At 52.7% G+C, this 22879-nt stretch overlaps 2 protein-coding genes across 2 annotated transcripts in view; both read left to right on the top strand.

The window, feature by feature from the left end:
* The window catches only part of IPO9 (importin 9), a 34842-nt gene extending 30814 nt beyond the window's left edge, over positions 1 to 4028 (top strand). The window contains exons 18-21 of the mRNA XM_054395758.1: positions 782 to 901; positions 1387 to 1488; positions 2435 to 2511; positions 3845 to 4028. Of these exons, the coding sequence (XP_054251733.1) occupies positions 782 to 901; positions 1387 to 1488; positions 2435 to 2511; positions 3845 to 3955 (410 nt within the window). The 3' untranslated portion in view covers positions 3956 to 4028. The remainder of the gene's footprint in view (positions 1 to 781; positions 902 to 1386; positions 1489 to 2434; positions 2512 to 3844) is intronic.
* A 5902-nt stretch (positions 4029 to 9930) lies between these two features.
* The window catches only part of LZTR1 (leucine zipper like post translational regulator 1), a 39681-nt gene continuing 26732 nt past the window's right edge, over positions 9931 to 22879 (top strand). Inside the window, exons 1-9 of the mRNA XM_054395754.1 lie at positions 9931 to 10106; positions 10189 to 10251; positions 10394 to 10450; positions 11065 to 11144; positions 11916 to 12024; positions 13667 to 13750; positions 15187 to 15244; positions 16472 to 16611; positions 18125 to 18326. Of these exons, the coding sequence (XP_054251729.1) occupies positions 9931 to 10106; positions 10189 to 10251; positions 10394 to 10450; positions 11065 to 11144; positions 11916 to 12024; positions 13667 to 13750; positions 15187 to 15244; positions 16472 to 16611; positions 18125 to 18326 (969 nt within the window). The remainder of the gene's footprint in view (positions 10107 to 10188; positions 10252 to 10393; positions 10451 to 11064; positions 11145 to 11915; positions 12025 to 13666; positions 13751 to 15186; positions 15245 to 16471; positions 16612 to 18124; positions 18327 to 22879) is intronic.

Genomic DNA, 22879 nt, shown 5'->3' on the forward strand with positions numbered 1-22879 from the left:
GGTTGAAGCTCACAGTGTCTCAAAGGGCGGAGTCACCTGTGGGGTGCTGCAGTGCCAGGTGTGTGACTGTACTCCAAAGAAGAAAGCTTCATGAAGTCATCTGCAGCTCTGATGTCCTTGGGCAGAGTCACAGCCATCAAGATATTAACCTTAATGCCTTCATTTAAAATAGGCAAGATTGGGGTTTGGAGTTAAGGTCTTTGGAAATCCAGCTGTGAAGGTTGACAGAAAGGACATTTGAGGGGTTTATGTCAGTTCCTTTCTCCTTCCAACCTGGAGGTTTTGCTGCACTGTATGTGAGTGCTCAGGGGATGTAAGCACTGGAAATGGGTAGGAAAACTACAAAAACAAACAAACAAACAAAAACAACAAAAAAGCAACCACAAAACTAAACAAAAAAACCCTCAAAGCACAAAACAAAACAGGAAAAAACCCACACCCAAACCAAACAAAACCCAAACCAGCCCAGCCCTGGTTTTTAACAATTCTTTATTCAAAGCAGTGAAGGAGGGCAATGGCTTTCAGCTGGAAGAAGGGAGATTGAGACTGAAGAATAGGAAGAAATTCTTGAGAGTGAGGGTGGGGAGAGACTGGAACAGGTTGCCCAGGGAGGCTGTGGCTGTCCCCTGCCTGGAGGTGTTCAAGGCCAGGCTGGATGAGGCCTTGAGCAAGCTGGGCTGGTGGGAGGTGTCCCTGCCCATGGCAGGGCGTTGGAGCTGGATGATCTTGAAGCTCCCTTCCACCCCAAGCCATTCTCTGAGTCAGTATTTCTCCCTTGCAGACCCTGAGCGCTGGACAAACATTCCTCTGTTGGTCAAAATCTTGAAGCTGATCATCAATGAGCTCTCCAATGCCATGGAAGCAAATGCATCCAGACAGACAGCTGCAGACTGGAGCCAAGGTACACTGCTGCCTTTGCTGCTTCCTTTGCATGGCTGAAACCTCCTTTGCCCTCTCTTCAGCAGTGCTTATAGCAGTGAGGAACTTAAAATACCAAAGAGCATGCCTGGAATTGCCAAGGCTCAGGCAGTGACCAGAGGCTGAGCTCAGTCAGTGCTGTTTACTCTTACACCTGAACAGGATTTTGGGCCAGTTTGGAAGGTGGGATCTGACCACATGCCAATAAAATCCTCCTGCCCTGCTGTATTTGGCTTCCTTTTCTTCTCCCCTACTTCAAGCATCTGTTCTAAACTTTTTGCTTAGCTCCAGTTCCTGAGTCACTCATTTCACTCATTCCCAAAGGAGGCCAAAGGCTGCAGCTGTTTCCCTTCACTTGCAGGCACCAGCAGCAGTGTTTGCCTGAAAACTGAAGTCCCCCCTAGAGTGACCAACAGCCCTCTTGGATTTGGATTATTTCTAGAATCACTTTTTTTTTTTCCTAAACAGATGATTCAAATGATATGTGGGAGGATCAGGAAGAGGATGAGGATGAAGATGAAGGCTTAGCAGGGCAGTTCTTATCAGACATTCTTTCCACAAACAAGTATGGTAAGTAACAGCTTCAAAGTGCTTGCTCAAAGCCAAAACAGGGGAGATGCCATCCTGGTCAAAGCTCTCTGACCTTCACAGCAGCTCAAGAGAGGCTACAGGCAGGGGAAGGAAATAACCAGACTGGGACTTGGAATGAATCACAGAATGCTCTGGGTTGGAAGGAACTTCCAAAGGAACTTCCTGGCTAACAGCCAAGGCAGAACCCAAGCTCCTATCTGTGAAGCAACACAAGCAATCTGCCTTGCCAGTGTTTGATAGAATGGTCTGGGTTGGAAGGGACCTCCAAAGCTCACCCAGTCCAACCCTCCTGCAGTCAGCAGGGACATCCTCCACCAGATCAGGTTGCCCAGAACCTTGTTGAGCCTCACTTTGAATATCTCCAGGGATGGGTCCTCAGCCACCTTCCTGGGCAACCTTACCTGCAAGAGGGACATGTCTGTGACTAGCACAGGCATGGCAGAGCTCCATGCTTCACCTGAGTTCAAATGCTGCCTATGCTTCACATTGCTGGGAGGTTTGTGCAGATCTTCCATCTCAAGAGAAAATTGCTGCTCAGAGCTGTAGGTGTGACCTTGCAATGACATTGTTGGAGAAGTGGATGAGCTTGTCTGGGGGGTGACCTTGAGAAATAATTGGTGCATAAAGAGGATAGAGCAGGTACCTCATCTGCTTCCCTCTGCTCTCTGCTTTGTATAGTCTTGGAGGGGAGAACCTTCAGGCAAATACAATGAGGGAGGCAGCTGACATCAGCAGAGAGCTGGGAGTGTGTCTCTGACAGACCTGCTTGTCTGGTACCCCCTGTGTGCTCACAGTGGAGTTTTAAACCCAGCAGTGCTGAAACTGTTTATTCTTGAATTCTTGGAGCTCAACAACAGTCTGCTGGCAAATTCCTGAGAGGTACTGCCCTGTTTGATGTTAAAACCTGCTGGTTTGCCTCTGACAGATGATGATTACTATGAAGATGATGAAGAGGATGATCCAGATGCATTAAAGGATCCTCTGTACCAAATAGATCTCCAGGTGATGCTCTAGAGTGCTGGGATTTAATCCAATTCATGGAATCATAGAATTGTTGGAAGGGACCTCAAGGCTCATCCAGTTCCAACCCCTCTGCCATGGGCAGGGACACCTCACACCACAGCAGGTTGCTCACAGCCACATCCAGCCTGGCTGCAAAAACCTCCAGGGATGAGGCTTCCACCACCTCCCTGGGCAACCTGTGCCAGTCTCTCACCACCCTCATGGGCAAGAATTTCTTCCTAACATCCAATCTGAATCTCCCCACTTCTAGTTTTGCTCCATTCCCCGCTCTTATCACTACCTGACTGTGGTGGTTTGGCCCTGGCACTAGAAGGATGCTTGGAGGAGAATTAACTCCAGCTCAGCTAAACCCGATACACTGACACCCTAAAAAGTCCCTCCCCAGCTTTCTTGTAGCCCCCTTCAGATACTGGAAGGCCACAAGAAGGTCTCCTTGGAGCCTTCTCCTCTCCAGAGTGAACAACCCCAACCCTCTCAGCCTATCATTATGGATTTGTTTTTATGTTGTACTCTAACAGAACTGTAAATCCCTGGAAGCCTAACTTATTGGTTGTCCCAAATGGGCTCAGGTCACTGAACTTCCTTAGGGAAGTGCAGAGTATCCCAGGAATGCCTGGAGAATTCCTTATTGGTTCAGTGGTTGTAGGCTGGAAAGGGGAATGACCAAAACTCTTTGAACAAGGGGAGATGAGACACTTCACAGCTGTTTGAGTGGAGACTGAACATGGCAGAATTTCCTTTTCCACCTGGGGATGCTGGCAGCCTCTCAGGCCCTCTGTGACACTTTGCAGCTGCTTTCTGCCACCACCTGGCAGCTGCTTCTTAGTGCTTCTTTGCTGCTCCCCTTCCTCTGCTAGGCTGTTCCCTTGGTCTTCCCTGGTGCATGCTGAGCTTTATCTTTTGATACACAGGATCACAGATGTTAGGGGTTGGAAGGGACCTCTGGAGATCTTCCAGTCCAACCCCCTGCCAGAAGAGGACCATAGAATCCAGCACAGGTCACACAGGAACACATCCAGACAGGGCTGGAAAGGCTCCAGAGAAGGAGACTCCACAACCTCTCTGGGCAGCCTGCTCCAGGGCTCTGTGACCCTCACAGTGCAGAAGTTCCTCCTCATGTTGAAGTGGAACCTCCTGTGCTGCAGTTTCAATCCATTGCCCCTTGTCCAGGGTGCAACTGAGCAGCAGCTGTCCCCTCCCTCTTGAGCCCCAGCCCTCAGAAATTTATAAATCCCCTCTCAGTCTTCTCTTCTCCAGACTTAAACACAGAAGATGGAGTGATGCTAACTGGGCCTCTCTGTGTTCCTTCCAGGCCTACCTGACTGACTTCCTCTGCCAGTTTGCACAGCAGCCCTGCTATGCAATGTTCTCTGACCACCTCAACGAGAACGAGAAGAGAGTGCTGCAGGCCATTGGCATCTAGCCCCAGGGCCCACAGCAGCCCAGGCACAGCTCAACAATAGGATTTGGGCTTGGGGTTTTGTGTTGGTTTTGGGTTTTTTGGGTTTGTTTTTTTTTTTTTTTTTGTTTATTCCACGTTTTATGATTAAACATAAAACATTTTCCAGTGTCTGCTCGTTCCAGGTGGATGATGCTGGCCTCGGTGCAATTCATCTTGCCACCAATCTGCTAAGGGAAGGAACACTGAGCAAGCAGCAAGGCCGGAGGCTGTGGAGCTTTGCACCTTGGTCTCACCCTGGCAGCACTTTCATTTTCCACAGTTAACTTTCCAGGAAGTTCTTACAGATAAAAATAATGTGTCCTTAATATTTTTAAAAGCTGACTGTCTCTCCCTGTTGAGGAGGCACCTGACTGAGTTCCCCACAGCACAGTTGGACAGAGAAAGGAACTGGAGTCACTTCCAGGCTGCTTGGATGCCTCCTGAGGTCCTTCCTCTTCGTGCTCACCTAACACAGGGTAAATCTCTCAGCCTTTCTACAGAACTATTGACTCTTCCCAGAGATGCCTGGATGGTGTGGAGCCTGTTTACAGGAGTTTGGAGGGGAAGCTGAGACAATAAAGCTGGATGCATATCTTCCTTCCTGCTTTGTGGCTCACAGCTGCCCTGTCCCCAGGGAGCAGTTCTTTACTGATGCTTCTGTGTGCTCATGCTCAAAGGAAGTTACCACTGAAACCTCTGCTCCTGTGGCATGTGGCAACTAAAGACTTTGGGGTTATGGAACACCAGGAGCCACAATTTTTAGGGGGGGAGGGTGGGGTGGAAATCCTGATGATATTTAACCCATTTGCTCCATGACAGCCACTCTGAACTACTCTGCTTCCTTCACACTCCCGTGTGTGTGTTTCCAGAGTGGTAAAATAGCCTCTGGAAGTGGATCTCCCCTTGAGAACAGTGGGATGTATCTCACAACACCTCTCTGCCTTTGGTTCCCCCTTGGGGAAAGTGGAAATAAAACTATTCAAATGTACATTGGTATCCTTCATATAAAACTGATTTCCAAGGAATTTGTTTCCTGCAGTCACTTTTTTTTTTTAAAGATCTGTTTCTCCTGAAGAAACTTTCTGTGGATGCTGGCTGGAGGCTGTTAGGGTGTTCCATGGGAGTCAGCTGCTCAGAGAGGGGGGCCTGGAATGCATCCATCTGCTTCAAAGGAAAGGCTTGAGCCATCATAGCATTTCATCTGGGGAGGAACAGCAGCAGGCACCAGTACAAGCTAGGGGTTGTCCTGCTGGAGATCAGCTCCGTGGAGAAAGACCTTGGAGCCCTGGTGGACAGCAGGTTCTGAATGGGACAGCAATGTGCCCTTGTGGCCAAGAGAGCCAACAGCATCTGGGGTGCATGAAGAAAAGTGGCCAGCAGGTCAAGAGAGGTTCTCCTGCCCCTCTGCTCTGCCCTGGTGAGACCACATCGGGAGTGCTGTGTCCAGTTCTGGGCTCCCCATTTCAAGAGAGACTTGCTGGAGAGAGTCCAACAGAGAGCCATGAGGATGATTTGGGGACTTGGAACATCTCTCCTATGAAGGAAGACAGAGCTGTGGGGCTGTTTAGTCTGGAGAGGAGAAGGCTGAGAGGGGACCTCAGAGATGTCTATAAATATCTGAGGGGTGGGGGTCAGGATGGGGGTGCCAGACTCCTTTCTGTGGTGCCCAGTGAGAGGACAAGGAACAACAGGTGCAAGCTGAAACCCAGGAGGTTCCACCTCAAGATGAGAAACTTCTGTAGTGTGAGGGTGCTGGAGCAGGCTGCCCAGAGAGGTTGTGGAGTCTTCTCTGGAGACTTTCCAAACCCACCTGGATGTGTTCCTTTGTGCCCTGCCCTGGGTACTCCTGCTCTGGCAGGGGTTGGACTGGATGATCTCTGGAGGTCCCTTCCAAGCCCTGTCATGTGATTCCTTTCCTAAGGAATGTACTTGCTGTTCCTTTGTGGACAATGTGCTTTGGAATTTTATCTAAAGCCTCCAAAGAGCTGGAATAATTCTGTCTTGCAGGTGTGCAGAGCAGAGCTTTTCACTTTTTTAGCAGGAGGGGGTAGCTGACTTTGTAACAGCCAGGGCTGCAGGGTTTGTGTGTGGAAAGCAGTAAAACAACACCGACTTCTAGAGCAGACCTCCCTGCCCCCTCCCAGCCCAGCCCCTCAGGTGGTGCCCAAGAATGGGCAGTACTAGAGGACAGTCCCCACCATTGGATTGGCCTCCAGTTCTCAGTGGCTTTGTTTGGCTAACTCCATGGGAAGCAGAGTTTGAGGCCTGAATTTTGTGTGTGCATGTGAAGAGGTAGCTCTGCTCCAGCTCCCATTCAGCTGTGTCCTCGTGGCTTTATTCCCTGTGGGTTCTCTGGTGTGTAAGAACATCAAATCAAACCTGGTACCACACCATTCCCGTCAGTGGGAATGCTGCTGCTGTCTGACCTAGATGTCACTTTTGGTTTTGTTTGGAAGTTTACTGGGAAGGTTGAGATGTTTGCCTTGGCTCTCACTCTCCCTTGGTCTTTTCAACCCAAGTTAAACTACACAGTGCAGGCTCTGAAGGAAACCCAGCTAGAAGCAGTGGCTGCAGTTGTGTGTCCTGATACCTGTGCAGGAAGGTTCAAGTGAGTGTCCTCAGAGAATCAAGCAGGTTGGAAGAGACCTCCAAGATCATCCAGTCCAACCTATCAGCCAGCCCTAAGCAATCAACCAGACCCTGGCACTAAGAGCCTCATCCAGTCTCCTCTTGAACGTCTCCAGTGATGGCAACCACCACCTCCCTGGGCAGCACATCCCAATGGGCAATCACCCTCTCTGTGAAGAACTTCCTAATATCCAGCCTATACCTCCCCTGGCACAGCTTGAGACTGTGTCCCCTCCTTCTGCTGCTGGGTGCCTGGGAGAAGAGACCAACAAGGGAGGGGGACTGGTCCCAGCCCCGGTAAGAGGTGGGACCATGATTTTCTTTGCCCCATGCTTTGGCTTCTTGGAGCTAAGTGAATACCAAACATCTGGAAGCACCTAGGCCTGTGTGGTGGTAGGCCATGACACATGGCCCAGTACAAATCCAGACAAGCCTCAAGATGTCTAGACAGGTCCTTGCTCTCCCCTCCTTCCTGCCACAACAACAGGGCAGGGCGGGAAAAGGAACAAAGGGGCCAGGCCCTTGCCTGTCTGGTAAACAAGATGCCAGCTGGGGTCAGAGCACGAAAGCTTCCCCAGATACAAGGTCCTGGCCTCTGCCTGTTATGGTCATAGCCTGGCAGAAGGCTTCCTATTGGGTGGCTCCATGTTAGCTTTAGTGCCCCACTGGACCAAGTGACCTCTGGCATTTTGTATATATACAAGAGACTGGGGAGCCTGGGGGCTTGCTCAGATCTGCTCCTGCTCAGATCTGCCTTGCTCAGATCAGCCTTCCTCAGATCTTCCTCGCTCAGATCAGCCTTGCTCAAGCCTTGCTCACGTCTGCTGAAGCCTCTCCTCACTTCAAGCCTTGTCGTCTCCAGTGTCCTGCCTTGCTTCGAGTGTCTGGTCCAGAGCCCTGGGATAAAGCCTGAGCCTCCAACTGGATTGCAAACCGACAGTTTCTGGAGCCTGTCAGCAGAGAGAGTGAGCTAGGGACCATCTCCAAATTCCTACTCTAATCCTCATGAGTAAACCCAGCCTGCTCATATCTTCCTAAGGGTTATTGGTTGGCCTTTGGTTTATAAGTGGGTGAAGCTATTTGTGTCATAGCTTTTTCCAGTCTCTGAACTCTCTAAATTGTGTCAAAATTGCCATTAAGCATCCTGGATGAATTCACGACCGAATAGAACCTGTAAATAATTCTATCAGTTTTGTGCATAGTTTTGGGGTGGGTTTTTTTGGAAAATAAAAATAACTATATTTTACAATTCCCACCTTGTTAATTTAACCCAAAACTAATACAGCCTGTCTTGGGGTGTCAGAGAGAAATGGAAGCCTGTTCAGGTCTGGTTGTGGAGGGATGCTGGTGGGGTTTGTGTGGTTGCTGGTGGGAGGTGACTGCTGTGTGCTTGGTGATGCTTTGGATAAGTCAGATGGAAGGTTTAAACAAGCTTGACCTGCTGACACTTTTCTCACTGTTCCTCCTCCTGAATGAGAAATCCAAGGATTTCTTTGCAATTCCAAGGACCAAAAAGCAGGTGGGGCAGTGTCTTGTAGAGCTCTTGCTGGAGCTCCTCAGTGTGTTGGTTAGAAATGACTTTTAATTTGCAGGTATTTTGCTCAGAGTGTAGCTGAGTGAGTCTGGGAGGTGAGTTGGGTCTGGGGCCTCATGCTCTTCGCTCTGCCCTGCAGCAGCAGCTCACATGCAGCCCACACTGGTGGGCACAGTGCTGCTGCCCAAGAGCTGCAGTTTGGGACCACTCCCTGGAGCTGGCCCTGTCCCCATGCAGGAGCAGCCTCATCGTGCAGCACACTATGGCCATTGAGCTCCTGGTGTGCAGGACAGGAAATGTTGAGACTCAATGGCCAAGTAGGATGTGAGAGCAACCATGTACCAAGGGAGATGGTTTGAGGGACCTCTGCATGGTCCTACTGCTCACCCAGCTCTAACCCCTTTGCCTTTCTGCTTTCCTCCTGTCCCTCATAACAAAATTCCTAATGCCCCATGCTGTACCAAAACACCACTGCTGGGGCCATCAGCTCTGCTGGAGCAAATCTGCCTGGGTGAGAGGTGCTGGACTCTGTGCAGATGTGTCTGAGCTCTGTGGGTTGGAGGTGCAGAGCACCCCTCTGCTGTCTGCTCTTGAGGAGAAACTAAACCAACAGTGGTGAAGGTTGCTAAGGCTGTGCTAGAACTGCAAGGTCCCTGTTAAACTAAATTAAACCCCAGGGGTGGATTTGTCACCAAAATTGGGGATCAGTGCCCTCACCGCTGGGAATGGCTTTAAGAGCAGCATTTCTTTATCACAAAGCTGTGCAAGTCTGGGTGCTGGGGGCTGTCCCCACAAATCCAGTGCACCAGGTGGGATTTGTGGTGGACATTTATTAAGTGGACTGCACCAGCTTTGCCCCAGGGCAGCACCCCCTAATGCAATGAGCCAGTGGTCAGGTTCTTGAAGCCTTCCCCGTAGAGCTCCAGCTGCTCTTCACTGCCCTACACATGCTCAGTGAGTCTACTTTGGGCAGGGGTCTCCCAGGTAGGAGCTGGTTTGTGACATGGCAGTGAGGCCGGATTAGCCTAGGGCACGATTTTGGAGCCAAAGCTGAGCGTGCTATTTCCTATGTTTCAGTTTTTGAGGATATCTCCATCGGAGGCCCTTTCTCCATTGCTCGTTTGTCCTCCAAAAGAACAGTTTAGCCCTGAACGTGCTTCAGGAACAGATTCAGGCTTCCGCCCTGCCCTCGGCATGTGCCGGTGCCTGGCACACGCGTGTCCGGCTCCGTGGGGAGGCACCGATCGCATTCTGCACCCCGAGCATCACCTCGCTGGGCAGCGCGGAGCTGCGGGAGCCACAGACGGATCTCAAAGGACTTTGCACGTCCCGGTGCGCATTGGCCTTGGTTGGTTTTTTTGTGCTAACACAGCAAACTCCCGCACCCGCCCGGCTCCCGAGGCCCCGCAGGGGCGGCCCCAGTGCTGCCTCGGTCCCAGTGCTCTGCCGGCGCGGGCCTCGAACTCACGGTCTTCGGGGCGGTGCATGCTAGGGGCTGCAGGCCGGGGGGGACCGCGGCGAGGCGGGAGGGAGCGAGGCGGCAGCCGGGAACCAGCAGCCCTGGACCGGCACGGAAGCCGCGGTCCTGGGGCACGCCCGGAGCCGTAGAAGGACGAGGAGGCGGAGACGCCGTGCCGGGAGCCGTCATCCCCCGGCGCGCCGGGAGTTGTAGTCCGGCGGGGAGGGGAGAGCCGTGCCCGGAACCCCAGCCTGGCGAGGAGGCGGGGAAGCCGCGGTCCCGGGGCGCGCCGGGAGCCGTAGTCCGGCGGGGAGGCGGCCCCGCGGTGGCTGGGCCATGGCGGCCGGCGGGGCCCCGGCGGGCGGCGCGGGGCGCTCGAAGGTGGCGCCGAGCGTGGACTTCGACCACAGCTGCTCGGACAGCGTCGAGTACCTCACCCTCAACTTCGGGCCCTTCGAGACCGTGCACCGGTGGCGCCGCCTCCCGCCCTGCGACGAGTTCGTGGGGGCCCGGTGAGCGGGGAACGGGGGGCGGCGGCGGGGGCTGGAGGGGGTGTACCGGCCAGTCCTGACCGCCGCTCTCTGCCGCCCGCAGGCGCAGCAAGCACACCGTGGTGGCCTACCGGGATGCCATCTACGTCTTCGGCGGGGACAACGGGTAAGGCCGGGCCGGGCCTGGGGGCAGCAGGCGCCGTGGGGAGCAGGCCCGGGCCCGAGAGGAGCCACGGCTGAGGGCAGTGGGGTCGCCCCTCGCCGGTTCCGCGGCCCGGCTCAGTCGCCTCTCCCGTTCCTCCCCGCAGGAAGACGATGCTGAACGACCTGCTGCGCTTCGACGTGAAGGACTGCTCGTGGTGCAGGTGGGCTGCGTTCCGCGCCCCTCGCTCGGTCCCGCTGCTGCAGGGCTGCTGGCAGGGCTGGGAGGTGCCTCTGCTGCTTTCCTCAGCTCCCCCGGCTTGTGAGAGTTGGAGCTCTACCAGAGCATCCCAGGGGAAGCGTTGCCCCCTGCCAGGCGCTATCAGAGCTGATCCCAGCAAACGACTGCGTGGCACTGAGTGCCCCCACAGCTCCTGCCTGCCAGGGAGTGATGGGCAGTGAGCCACCGGTGCCCATTCCTACCCCTGTGAGTGCTGAAAGAATGCGGGCGGGGACTGGGCTGCTGCAGCCCCTCGGGGCAGGAAGGGTGCCAAGGGGGGCTCACAGACACCTTTGGTTCGCTCCTTTGCTCTGTGCCTCATGCGCTGCCTCTGCCAGGCAGCCTTCAGCAGCAACGTTTGCAGCTGTTTGGGTTGGCAGTGCTAAGTCTGTCGTAAAATCTTAGACAGTCTGATTACCAGAGCACAAGCAGTGAAAACACTCAGGAGCAGCAGAATCACTTTTAGCCCTTGTGTCTTTTTTTGAGCCTGCACAATAGCCCTGGGTGCCTGGAGCATGGCCCCGGGGCTGTAACTGCTGCTTCCTCAACGTTGTGCAGGGCTTTCACCACGGGGACGCCGCCGGCACCGCGCTACCACCACTCAGCCGTGGTCTATGGGAGCAGCATGTTTGTATTTGGTAAGACAGGGGCTGCTTACAGTTGTGCTGCTGGGGTGTGGCAAAGTGAGGTCTTTCTAGGAAGTGTCAATAGCTCAGCTCAGTAGCAAACCCTGTGCTCAGGGCTGAGTGATTTCAGATTTAACTTAGAAATACTTTTTGTTTAAAGTAAGGAAGACTTGAAACTCATGACCATAGGGTTTCTTTGGGGGTAGGGGTGCAGGAAAAGTCTCCCACCTGTAGTCTTTTGGCCAAAACCTTCTCTGTGTGATCACAGATCACAGTTAGGGGTTGGAAGGGACCTCTGGACCTCAGGTCCAACCCCCTGCCAGAGCAGGAGCATGGAATCCAGCACAGGTCACACAGGAACACATCCAGACAGGGCTGGAAAGGCTCCAGAGAAGGAGACTCCACAACCTCTCTGGGCAGCCTGCTCCAGGGCTCTGGGACCCTCACAATGAAGAAGTTCTTCCTCATGTTGAGGTTGATCCTCCTGTACTGTAGTTTCCATTCTTTGCCTCTTGTCCTATCCCAGGGCACAACTGAGCAGAGCCTGGCCCTGTCCCTTCCTTCCTGACCCCCAGCCCTCAGCTATTGATAGCCATTGATCAGATCCCTCTCAGCCTTCTCCTTTCCAGACTGACCACCCCCAGGGCTCTCAGCCTCTCCTCCCCAGGCAGTGCTCCAGGCCCTTCAGCATCCTTGTAGATCTAAACTTGTTTTCTTCTACCACCACCCCGGAAGTGTGGATGCTCTGTTGCAGTTGAGTATAACAGAATTGTTCTTGCCCAGGTGGTTACACTGGAGACATTTATTCCAACTCCAACCTGAAGAATAAAAATGATCTCTTTGAGTATAAGTTTGCAACTGGACAGTGGACAGAGTGGAAGACTGAAGGAAGGTAAGGAGCTGGCATCATCATCCCACTCTTCAGGGGGACGGTTGGAATTCATTACAAGGCTGATGTTAGGGCTGCAGGATGATTTCTGCCCTATTTTCCTGGTTAAAGCTTTCTCAAATCTTAATCTTTTCTCCTGAAGGAGGTTGTTGGTTTTTTCCTGCAAGGCCTCCATTCCATTGTGTGCTATGCTGAAAATTTGATCAATCACAGAAACATTCAGGTTGGAAAAGACCCTCAGGATCACCAAGTCCAACCCAGAAGCCTACTCCATAAGATTCACCTCTAAACCATATCCCCAAGCACCACATAAATAATGACCCTTAAAGACCTCCAGGGTTGGTGACTCCACCACCTCCCTGTGCAGCACATTCCAGTGCCTGACCACTCCTGCTGTGAAAAAAATGTTTTCTAATGTCCAGTCTAAACCTACCCAGTGGCAGCTTGAGGCCATTCCCTCTTTTTCTATCATTAATTACCTGTGAGCAGAGACCAGCACCAACCTCTCCACAACCTCCTTTCAGGCAGCTGGAGGGAGCAGTGAGCTCTCCCCTCAGCCTCCTTTTCCTCAAACGAACCATCCCCAGCTCCTTCAGTTGCTCCTCACAAGATTTATTCTGCAGCCCCTTCCCCTTCCTTGCCCTCCTCTGCCCTGGCTCCAGCACCTCCACATCTCTCTTGTATGGAGGTGCCCAAAACTGGGCACAACATTCAAGGTGTGGCCTCAGCAGAGCTTAGTACAATGGGAAATATTTTTCATGTTTCATTTCTGTGACACAAGGGACAGGAGCAAAGGAATTTTTGTCATTTAGATGTTTTCTTTCTCCAGGCTGCCGTGAAATCTGTGGACCTCTGATAATTTCAGTTTAGTTTTATCAGAAACCAATTGGAAGCTTATTTGTAGTGAAATGTACACATTCCTGTGGAGACAGACTGAGAGAGTTGGGGTTGTGCAGTCTGGAGAGCAGAAGGCTCCCAGGAGACCTTTGTGTGGCCTTCCAGTATCTGAAGGGGGCTACAGGAAAGCTGGGGAGGGACTTTTGAGGGTGTCAGGGAGTGATAGAACTGGGGGGATGGAGCAAAACTAGAAATGGGGAGATTCAGATTGGATGTTAGGAAGAAATTCTTCCCCATGAGGGTGGTGAGAGACTGGCACAGGTTGCCCAGTCTGGAGAAGAGGAGGCTGAGGGTAGACCTCCTTACAGCTCCCTGAGAGGAGGTTGGAGCCAGGTGGGGGTTGGGCTCTTCTCCCTACTCTTAGGTGATAGAAGGAGAGGAAATGGCCTGAAATGTGCCAGGGGAGGGTTAGGTTGGGGGGAGAAAAAATTTGTTTGCTGGAGGAATGGTCAGGGATTGGAAGAGGCTGCCCAGGGAGGTGGTGGAGTCCCCATGGCTGGAGGTGTCCAAGCAAGGTGTGGCCATGGCACTTGGGGCCATGGTTTGGTGGCCATGGTGGGGTTGGGTTGGTGTTGGATTGGGTGATCTCAGAGGGCTTTGCCAACCCAAACAATTCTATGAGTCTATGACAGAAGAAATGTCATGACCAGAAACCATTCTGTGTAGGGGCCATTTATTTTCCTTGGTGTGGCTTTCACCTGTGCAGGCCAGGGAGGTTAGGAGCTGTGCTGTCCCTGTTCCCCTGCAGGGTGCCCGTTGCCCGCTCGGCTCACGGTGCCACTGTGTACAGCGACAAGCTGTGGATCTTCGCAGGATACGACGGCAACGCTCGGTACGTGCTGGGCACCCTCCCTGCCTGGGGGCTTCTCTGCAACCACAGCCCCTCCCTTTCCACCTCTCTAGGGCTGCTTCCATGTACCAAATGATTTAAACACATCCCTGGAGCTTGGCCAAAGCCAGCCCCTTGCTGAGGGTTCCACATCTGCTGTTCCCTGGTTCCTGTTCTCGTCAGTACCTGTTTAAAAGGGGAAAATCTGGTGACTCAGGCTGGTCTGGATGTGTCATTTGACAGCCTCCCTGCCTGTAAAGATGCTAAATGATCCCTGAAATCTGGCACATGAGCATTTCTCAAAAGCTACCCACCACAGGCTGAAGGCTTATGGGACAAAAGGTGGATTTTGTGTGAAGCCCTGTGACAGAGCTAAGCACCAACACAGCTTCTGCCCTGAAAACAGGAGAGATTCTTTTAGGTGGAAGGGAGATGAGAATTTGGAGTGGAAACGACTGGAAATGAGCAGTACTGAGAAGTGAGGGAGAGTCTGGTGCTCTGCCTCAGCTCTCTCTGACTGCTGTTGGTCTGTCAGGGAAGGATCAATTCCCATTTGATGCTGCTGGGCAATATTGGCATCGTGAGAGCACACAGAGATGTCACAAGCCAGGAACTGCCTCTGTGTGCTGCACTGACCCCTCTTGGGAGGAGAATCTGCAGGAAAGTTATCAGCTTCTCTGAGTGTGCAGGAGAGCTGCTGTTAATTGGGAAAACAGGAGGGATCTGTTCTCTGTTTGTGGAGGAGGAGTTGGGGAAAGCTGCAGGGCTCTGTGGAATTGCTCAGTTCAGCTTAGGGAGTTGCCCAGGGACCTCGGGTAGCTGGAAGGAGGGATTGGGTGAGAGGAGCTGTCTAATTTATGTTAAATATGTGTAATCATGTTAAAAAATGACTTCTTGTGGAACAGGAGCCTCCAGGCAGATTGGAACAAGGGGAACATCTGTAGCTACTGTGAGTGACTCATGCTGGGAGAAACACAGGCAGATAGGTAGCAGTCAGCAGCCATGTCAGCAACCTCCTTCCTCCTCCTCTCTGTGTGTGGGGTGGATTCAGGCACATAAATAATTACTGTGGTCATTCTCAGGGGCTGGCAGGGATGGGGAGAAGGAGGCAGGATGATAAGGAGTATTTCTGTAAAAATCCTGAAGATTAAGTGGCTCAAATCCTGAAGCTCCAGGCAGAGCTGCTGAGTGTAACTGGAGTGCACTTGGAACCAGAAGGATGCTGAGGTGGTGCTAAACCAGACACAGGACAAAAAGATTCTCATTGGTTGGGGCTTTTTTTTTTTTTTTTTTTTTTTTTGCTAGTGGTAATAGGAAATTCTTCCTGTGCAGGAGAGGGATAGCTCCTGAAATAGGATCTCTCTCTCTCTCCAACTCCATGAGCTAAAACTTACTGAAAATAAACTGTTCCAAATCCAGCATTGCTTGTTGTGTTGTAGGTTAAATGATATGTGGACAATTGGCCTACAGGATAAAGAGCTAACATGCTGGGAGGAGGTAAGAAGCTTCAATCTCAGCTAGCACATCACATTTTCTCTTTTGGATTCCCTCTCAAATGTTATTTAACATGTCTGTGCTGGACTGCATTGCAGGCATTTGTCACACAGGAGAAAAGAAACAGTTCAAATTCAGGGTTTGGGTTTTTTTTGGTGTATTTGGAAAACAAAGGCAGTATGAAAAGTGTCATTTGTGCTTCTGCATCTGTGAACTGGACCTAGACTGCCCATGGTGCAGGCACTTGCTCGAGAGCAGCCCTGGAGAAAAGGCCTTGGGGGTGCTGGGGGATGAGAAGTTCAGCAGGAGCCAGCAGTGAGCACTTGCAGCCCAGAGAGCCAAGCAGAGCCTGGGCTGCAGCAGGAGAAGTGTGGCCAGCAGGGCCAGGGAGGGGATTCTGCCCCTCTGCTCCAATCTGCTGAGACCACACCTGCAGCTCTGGGTCCAGTTCTGGAGCCTCTGTTCCAGGAAGGATCTGGAGGTGATGGAAGGTGTCCAGAGAAGGTCACAAGGATGAGCAGAGGGCTGGAGCTGCTCTGCTGTGGAGACAGCCTGAGAGAGTTGGGGTTGTGCAGTCTGGAGAGGAGAAGGCTCCCAGGAGACCTTCTTGTGGCCTTCCAGGATCTGCAGGGGGCTACAAGAAAGCTGGGGAGGGACTTTTTGGGTGTCAGGGAGTGATAGGACTGGGGTGGTAGAGCAGAACCAGAAGTGGGAAGATTCAGATTGGATGTTAGGAAGAAGTTCTTCCCCATGAGGGTGGTGAGAGACTGGCACAGATTGTCCAGGGAGGTGGTGGAAGCCTCATCCCTGGAGGTTTTTGCAGCCAGACTGGATGTGGCTGTGAGCAACCTGCTGTGGTGTGAGGTGTCCCTGCTCATGGCAGGAGAGTTGAAACTGGCTGAGCCTTGAGGTCCCTTCCAACCCTGACTTTGGTGGCTTTGCTGTGGCCTATAAAAAGAGAGAGCACTTCCCACGTGAACCACTGCTGGGTGACTGCCGAGATCAGAGTCCTGATCCTTGCACTGTTAGAGCCTTTAGGAATGGCCCTCCAGGATCAGATCAGTCTGAGCAGACATTGTAAGCACAGCATTAGTTGATTACCTGTAGCAGATTGACATGGACTTGGCTGTCTGCACACATCTGCCAGGTGTCTGTCTGTCTGTCTGCCTGGCCTGGCACTGCCTGGTCCTGCAGCCTGTGGAGTGAACTTTGAATCTCCTTCTCTTTCAGATTGAGCAAAGTGGTGAAATTCCTCCTTCCTGCTGTAACTTCCCTGTGGCTGTTTGCAAGGACAAGATGTTTGTTTTCTCTGGCCAGAGTGGAGCCAAGATTACCAACAACCTCTTTCAGTTTGAGTTCAAGGAGAAGATGTAAGTGGAGACAGCTAAATCACACCAAATCCACATAATCCTTGGCTGCTTGAGTTGAGAAATGCACATCCTTAAGGGTATTGAGGAAGAGCACTGCCTCTCATCGTGAGGAAGGGTAGAGAGGACAGAGCATAGAACACAGACAGTTAGGGGGACTTTGTGATTTGCCACATCCATCAAATAGATCTTTTGCAGCAGACAAGCAGAAAATTCAGTAGATTGAGTTCAAACACTGAGTCTGAGTCTCAGTGTATTCAGAGTGAGATGCCAGATCTTACCTTCCTGATCAAAGCCAGGCAGAGTCCTGTGAAATGCCAGCTTCCAGTGAGCTCACTGAGGGTTCAGTTAGAGGCACCTGGTGGGACCCAGAGACTCACCCCTCTCATGAGGTAAAAGTGCTAGAAAGTGGGAATCCAGCCACTGATCTCATCTGCCAGCCTGATCTGGCTGGCTTCTGGCTGGCTGAAGCAGGACCACAGCTGGAACAGCAGCTGCTGGCCTCCAGACTGTGGCTGGATTGGTGCTGTCGTGGTGAGTCAGCAATGCTTTGTCAGCCTGGGATGTGGTGTCAGAAGGGCCTTTGGGTGCCTCAGAAGGGTTAGTTCTGAAGGGTCTGATTGTAGATCACTGATTCCTTCCCAAGCTGTGGTCTTGGAGCTGCTGGGGTTTGTGTAAATACATCTGGGCTGTGGAACTGTGCTGCCTTTGGCACATCTTCAGTTAGAAGCTTGGCTGCATGGAGCCAGCGCAGGGCTCTGAGCAGTCTGTGGTACCAGTTGCTGTCTGTGCTCCTACTGGGTCAGTAGAGCTCCTCTGGTCCTCCTCTTCATCTGAGAGCTAGAGAATTGGCCAAGAGAGCCAGTGGGATCCTGGGGTGCATCAAGAAATGTGTGTCCAGCAGGGCTAGGGAGGTTCTTCTGCCCCTCTGCTCTGCCCTGGTGAGTCTGCATCTGGAGTATTGTGTCCAGTTTGGGGCTCCCCAGTTCAAGAGGGACAGAGACCTGCTGGAGAGAGTCCAATGGAGAGCCAGGAGGGTGATTAGGAGACTTGAGCATCTCCCCTATGAAGAGAGACTGAGAGCCCTGGGGCTGTTTAGTCTGGAGAAGAGGAGGCTGAGAGGAGTCTGATCAATGTCTATCAATATCTGAGGGGTGGGGGGCAAGTGGAGGGCACCAAGCTCTTCTTGGTGGTGCACAGTAGTAAGACAAGGAGCAATGGAGACAAACTTTAACAGAGAAGGCTTCACCTCAACATGAGGAGAAACTTCTTTGCAGTGAGAGTGCTGGAGCCCTGGAGCAGCCCAGAGAGGTTGTGGAGTCTCCTTCTCTGGATGCATTCCAACCCCACCCGGATGCATTCCTGTGCAGACTCCCCTGGGTGCTCCTGCTCTGGCAGGGGGTTTGGACTGGATGATCTCTGCAGCTTCCTTTCAAATGTACTGTGACACTATGACACTGTGACTGTGCAGAGCAGAACTGTACCAACCCCTTCCCTTTGCTGTTGCCTGTCTCAGCTGGACACGGATCCCCACGGAGCACTTGCTGCGGGGCTCTCCGCCGCCGCCGCAGCGCAGGTATGGCCACACCATGGTGGCCTTCGACCGGCACCTCTACGTCTTCGGTGGTGCTGCAGACAACACCCTGCCCAACGAGCTTCACTGCTATGATGTGGACTCTCAGACCTGGGAAGTCATCCAGCCCAGCCCAGACAGTGAGGTAAAACCTTCAGCTTGTGGTTTTTCCTTCTGACTCGTTCTTGACGAGGGCTCTGACTTAGCTGCGCAGCGATGGCTCCTTCCCACCGGTGGTTAAGCAGCTGCAGTGCTGTGGGCAGCAGCCTCTCTCACATTTGTTGACACTTTTAGAAGTGTTTAAAGAAATGCCATAAACCACTTGGAATTCAAGATGTGAGTCAGCCCTTATCTGACAAAGATGAGGAATGGATTCACCACGGGGACTGGTGCTTGGCTGGCTGGCTGGGAGGTGCTGGTGCAGCAGGATTCCCACTGATGCAGTGCTGTGTGCATAAAGTCCTGCACATTCTAGAGGTGTTAGGGCAACTGTAAAGTGTTGGCTTATAGAGGTGTGGCTGTAAAATAATGATAGAGGTCACAGTGGGGCTCAGAAATGGCTTTGTTGAACATACTTGCTGGTTTGGGTTGGAAAGGACCATTGAGGGGCAATGGTTTGAAACAAGGGCAGGTTGGACATCAGGAGGAAGCTCTGCACAATGAGAGTGGTGAGACACTGGAAGAGGTTACCCAGGGATGTGATTGAGGTCCCATCCCTAGAGATATTAAAGATTGGAGTGGATGTGTCCCTGGGCAGCCTGATCCAGTTGGAGGTGTCCCTGCTGACTGCAGTGGGGTTGGACAAGGGGACCTTTGAGGGTCCCTTCCACCCCAGTGCAATCTGTGAATCTGGTTCCAAGACCCCTGCCATGGGCAGGGACACCTCCCACCAGCCCAGGTTGCTCAAGGCCTCATCCAGCCTGGCTTCAAACACTTCCAGGCTTGGAGCCTCCAAAACTTCCCTGGGCAACTTGTTCCAGTGCCTCACCAGCCTCCTGAGGGAGGATTTCCTCCTAATGTCTAATCTGAGACATCTTAGACCTTAATCCTGGAATGGTTTGGATTGGAAGGGACCTTAAAGATCATCTAGTTCCACCCCCTCTGCCATGTCTATCTAATAAGGTAGATAAATTAAAAACTGCAGGTGCTTCACATGAACATAAAAAAAGCAGCAGACCATGAGGGCTGAGGAAACCTCAATGAGAAAATATTGTGACCCAGAGCTGGTGAAGATCTTAATGTGCTTCTCTTGGGCTGCTCCTTACAGTGCAGTGGTTGTGTGAGGAGATGTCCATTTCCTCTCATTCCACCTCTGGGAGGAGCTGAGCTCTCACCTTGAAGTGCTGAGGGCTTGTGTGGTTTCAGTGGCCTCTGAGTGTTTCCTTCCCAGCATGCAGAAGGCTTCTTGCAGCCTGCATTCTTAAATTCCCAAGGGACAGCTCCACATCTTGATGTGTTCCAGCAGCACCCAGCAGCAGCTGCAGGGGTAAACAGCCCTAGGGAGATCTGTCCCCAAGGCTGGGACCTGGGCAGTCATTTCCGCACTGTGTGCCTCCCCATGGATGCTGAGGGAGCTGGGGGTGTTCAGCCTGAGGAAGAGGAGGCTCAGAGGAGACCTCATTGCTCGCTCTCTAGAGTTCTCTGAAAGGAGGCTTGAGTGAGGCCAGTGTTGGCCTCTTCTCCCAAGTGATTAATGACAGGACAAGAGGAAATGGCCTGAAACTGTGCCAGGGGGAGGTTAGGCTGGACATTAGGAACAGTTTATTTACAGAAAGAGTGGTCAGGGATTGGAAGAAGCTGCCCAGGGAGGTGGTAGAGTCCCCATCCCTGGAGGTGTTCAAGACACAACTCAATGTGGCTCTTGGGGTAGTGGTCATGGAGGTGCTGGGTGGAAGGTTGGACTTGATCTTAGAGATCTTTTCTAACCTTAATGACTCTCTGTGCTGTGTGGTTGTAGTGTGCCTCTTCCCTGGGCTTAGCTGGGCACCTGGGCTGCATTTGCTGATGTTCATGGATGGAGACGTTAAAATCCTTGAGCTGAGACACTGCTAGGTTTAGAGGCTGAGCTGATCTGCTCCACCTGTGTGTGCTGCAGGGACTTAGGGAGATGAATGTGGCTTGGGTTAGGATCAGATGCAGATGATTTCCACAGGGGTGCTCACATCCTGCACTCTGGCTCTGTGTTTCAGTTTGTTTGCAGAGACACTGGGCATCCTGGTCACATTTGGTGACATCCTGGTCACCAAACTGGAAGAGCATGGGCTTGAGGGGTGGCCAGTGGCTGGATAAGGAATTGGCTGGATGGCTGCACTCAGAGTTGCCAGCAATGGCTCAGTGTCCCAATGCAGAAGTTCAGCAAGGCCAAGTGCAGCATCCTGCAGCTGGGTCAGGGCAATCCCAAGCACAGATCCAGGCTGGGTGAGAAGTGGCTTGAGAGCAGCATTGAGGAGAAGGCCTTGGGGGTGTCAGCTGCTGCCAAACTCCCCAGGAGCCAGCAATGGTTACTGGCAGCCCAGCAGGCAGCTGAGTGCTGAGCCCCATCCAGAGCAGGGGAACAGCAACAGAGAGGGGATTCTGCCCTCTGCTCTGCTCTGCTCAGACCCCACCTGCAGCACTGCCTCCAGCTCTGGGGCCCCCAGCACAAGAAGGACCTGGGGCTGCTGGAGAGGGGCCAGAGGAGGCCACAGAGATGATCAGAGGGCTGGAGAACCTCCCCTGCAGAGACAGTCTGGGAGAGTTGGGGCTGTTCAGCCTGAAGCTGAAGGGGACTCCAGGAGAGCTGGGGAGGGACTTTGGACAAGGGCTGGGAGTGTCAGGACAAGGGACAATGAGCTGGGAGAGGGGAGATTGAGACTGGAGATGAGAAAGAAAGTGTTGAGAGTGAGGGTGGGGAGGCACTGGCACAGGTTGCCCAGGGAGGCTGTGGATGTCCTCTCCCTGCAGGTGTTCAAGGCCAGGTTGGATGAGGCTTTGAGCAGCCTGGGCTGGTGGGAGATGTCCCTGCCCATGGCAGAGGGTTGGAACTGGATGAGCTTGGAGGTCCCTTCCAACCCAACCCATTCTATGAATGCATGAACCCAGCACTTGATGAGCAGGAACATCCTGTGGATGCTCTCCTCTGGACTCCACAAGACCTGGGGGCCTCCTTTCCAAAATCTCTTTGCCCAGAGGATTTGATGGCAGCTCCTTTGTGCTTTGCAAAGCTGATTTGTTTTCCCATGGGATTAACAAAACTGTCTGAGCTTTGAAGGCTGGGGAGGGACTGTTTACAAAGGCATGGAGCACTAGGGAAGGGACAGTGGCTGGAAATTGGAGCGGGGAAGAGTTAGGTTGGACACCCTCTTTACTCAGAGGGTGGTGAGACACTGGAGCAGGTTGCCCAGAGAGATGGTGGAGGCCTCGTTCTTGGAGATGTTCAAGATCAGGTTTGATGAGACTCTGAGCAGCTTGATCTGGTTGGAGAGGTTCCTGCAGGGGAGTTGGACAAGATGACCTCTAGAGGTCCCTTCCAACCCAGGGCATTCTGTGAGGCTGTGTAGCTCCTGCTCTGTTCTCCCAGGGCTATCCCTTGGCCCAGGGGATCTCTGATTGCTTATCACCCTCAAGAGCCAGTCTGCTCCTGGCAGTGCTCTGAAGCTCCATTATTACCTGGCTGGTCCCCTGCTGAGTTTCATTTCCTGTTTCCCAGCTCTTTCCTGGGGCTGTCTGTCACTCGAGGCAGGTGTCAGGCTGTTGGTTGTATTTTGAAGTCTCTCTGGCAGTGATGGCATCTAGAGACTGATTGCCCTGAGGGGGGAAGGGAGGTTGAGGCTCTGTTGGAACACATGATAATAAATGTGCTTTAAAGCCTGCTGAGCTGCAAGGGCTGGGAGGCTTCTGCTGTTTTTAGTAAGCCTTGACTCATTTGGTGTGTTCTGGAGTGACAACTGGAGCATTTCTCAGGGTTGGTCTGAAGGTTCTCTGAGCTTTTGGCAAAGACTCTGACCCCTGGCAATGAATCTTTCATACCCCAGACTATTCCCAGGGCACTCTGAACTTCACATTTCCTGTCTTATCTGTATCTAAGAACAAAATTGTTCACTTTAAGTTGAACCAGAGCTGAACACACATTGCTGCCTCAGCACTGAAAGGAGTTTGCCTGTGTGTGAAGTGCTGTCAGTGTGCAGCACAGCAGCCCAGCTTGGCTTGTGGTGGAGTTGCCTTTTATCCTCCTTCTGTGTAGCCTGAGTGTTTCTGCATCCTGTGCATGGTCTTGGGAATGCTGTGTTACAACCTTGCAGACAGCTCTGTGGCTGGGTTGTCACACTGAGCATCCTGTGCTGCCTTTCACAGAACCACAGCATGTTAGGGGCTGGAAGGGACCTCTGGAGCTCATCCAGTCCAAGCCCTGCCAGAGCAGGAGCACCCAGGGCAGGGCACACAGAACACATCCAGGTGGGGTTGGAAAGTCTCCAGAGCAGGAGACTCCACAACCTCTCTGGGCAGCCTGCTCCAGGCTCTGCCACCCTCACAGGGACAAAGTTTTCCCATGGCACCTCCTCTGCTCCAGCTTGCCCCCAGTGCCCCTTGTGCTGTCCTTGGCCATCCCTGAGCAGAGCCTGGCTCCAGCCCTGCACATCTTTATCCCCAGCACTGAGGGCAGCCCTCAGGCTGCTCTGCTCCCAGCTCCAAGCCCCAGCTCCCTCAGCTGTCCTCACA

Source organism: Indicator indicator, chromosome 35 (genome assembly GCF_027791375.1).
Source record: "Indicator indicator isolate 239-I01 chromosome 35, UM_Iind_1.1, whole genome shotgun sequence".
NCBI classification, from domain to species: domain Eukaryota; kingdom Metazoa; phylum Chordata; class Aves; order Piciformes; family Indicatoridae; genus Indicator; species Indicator indicator.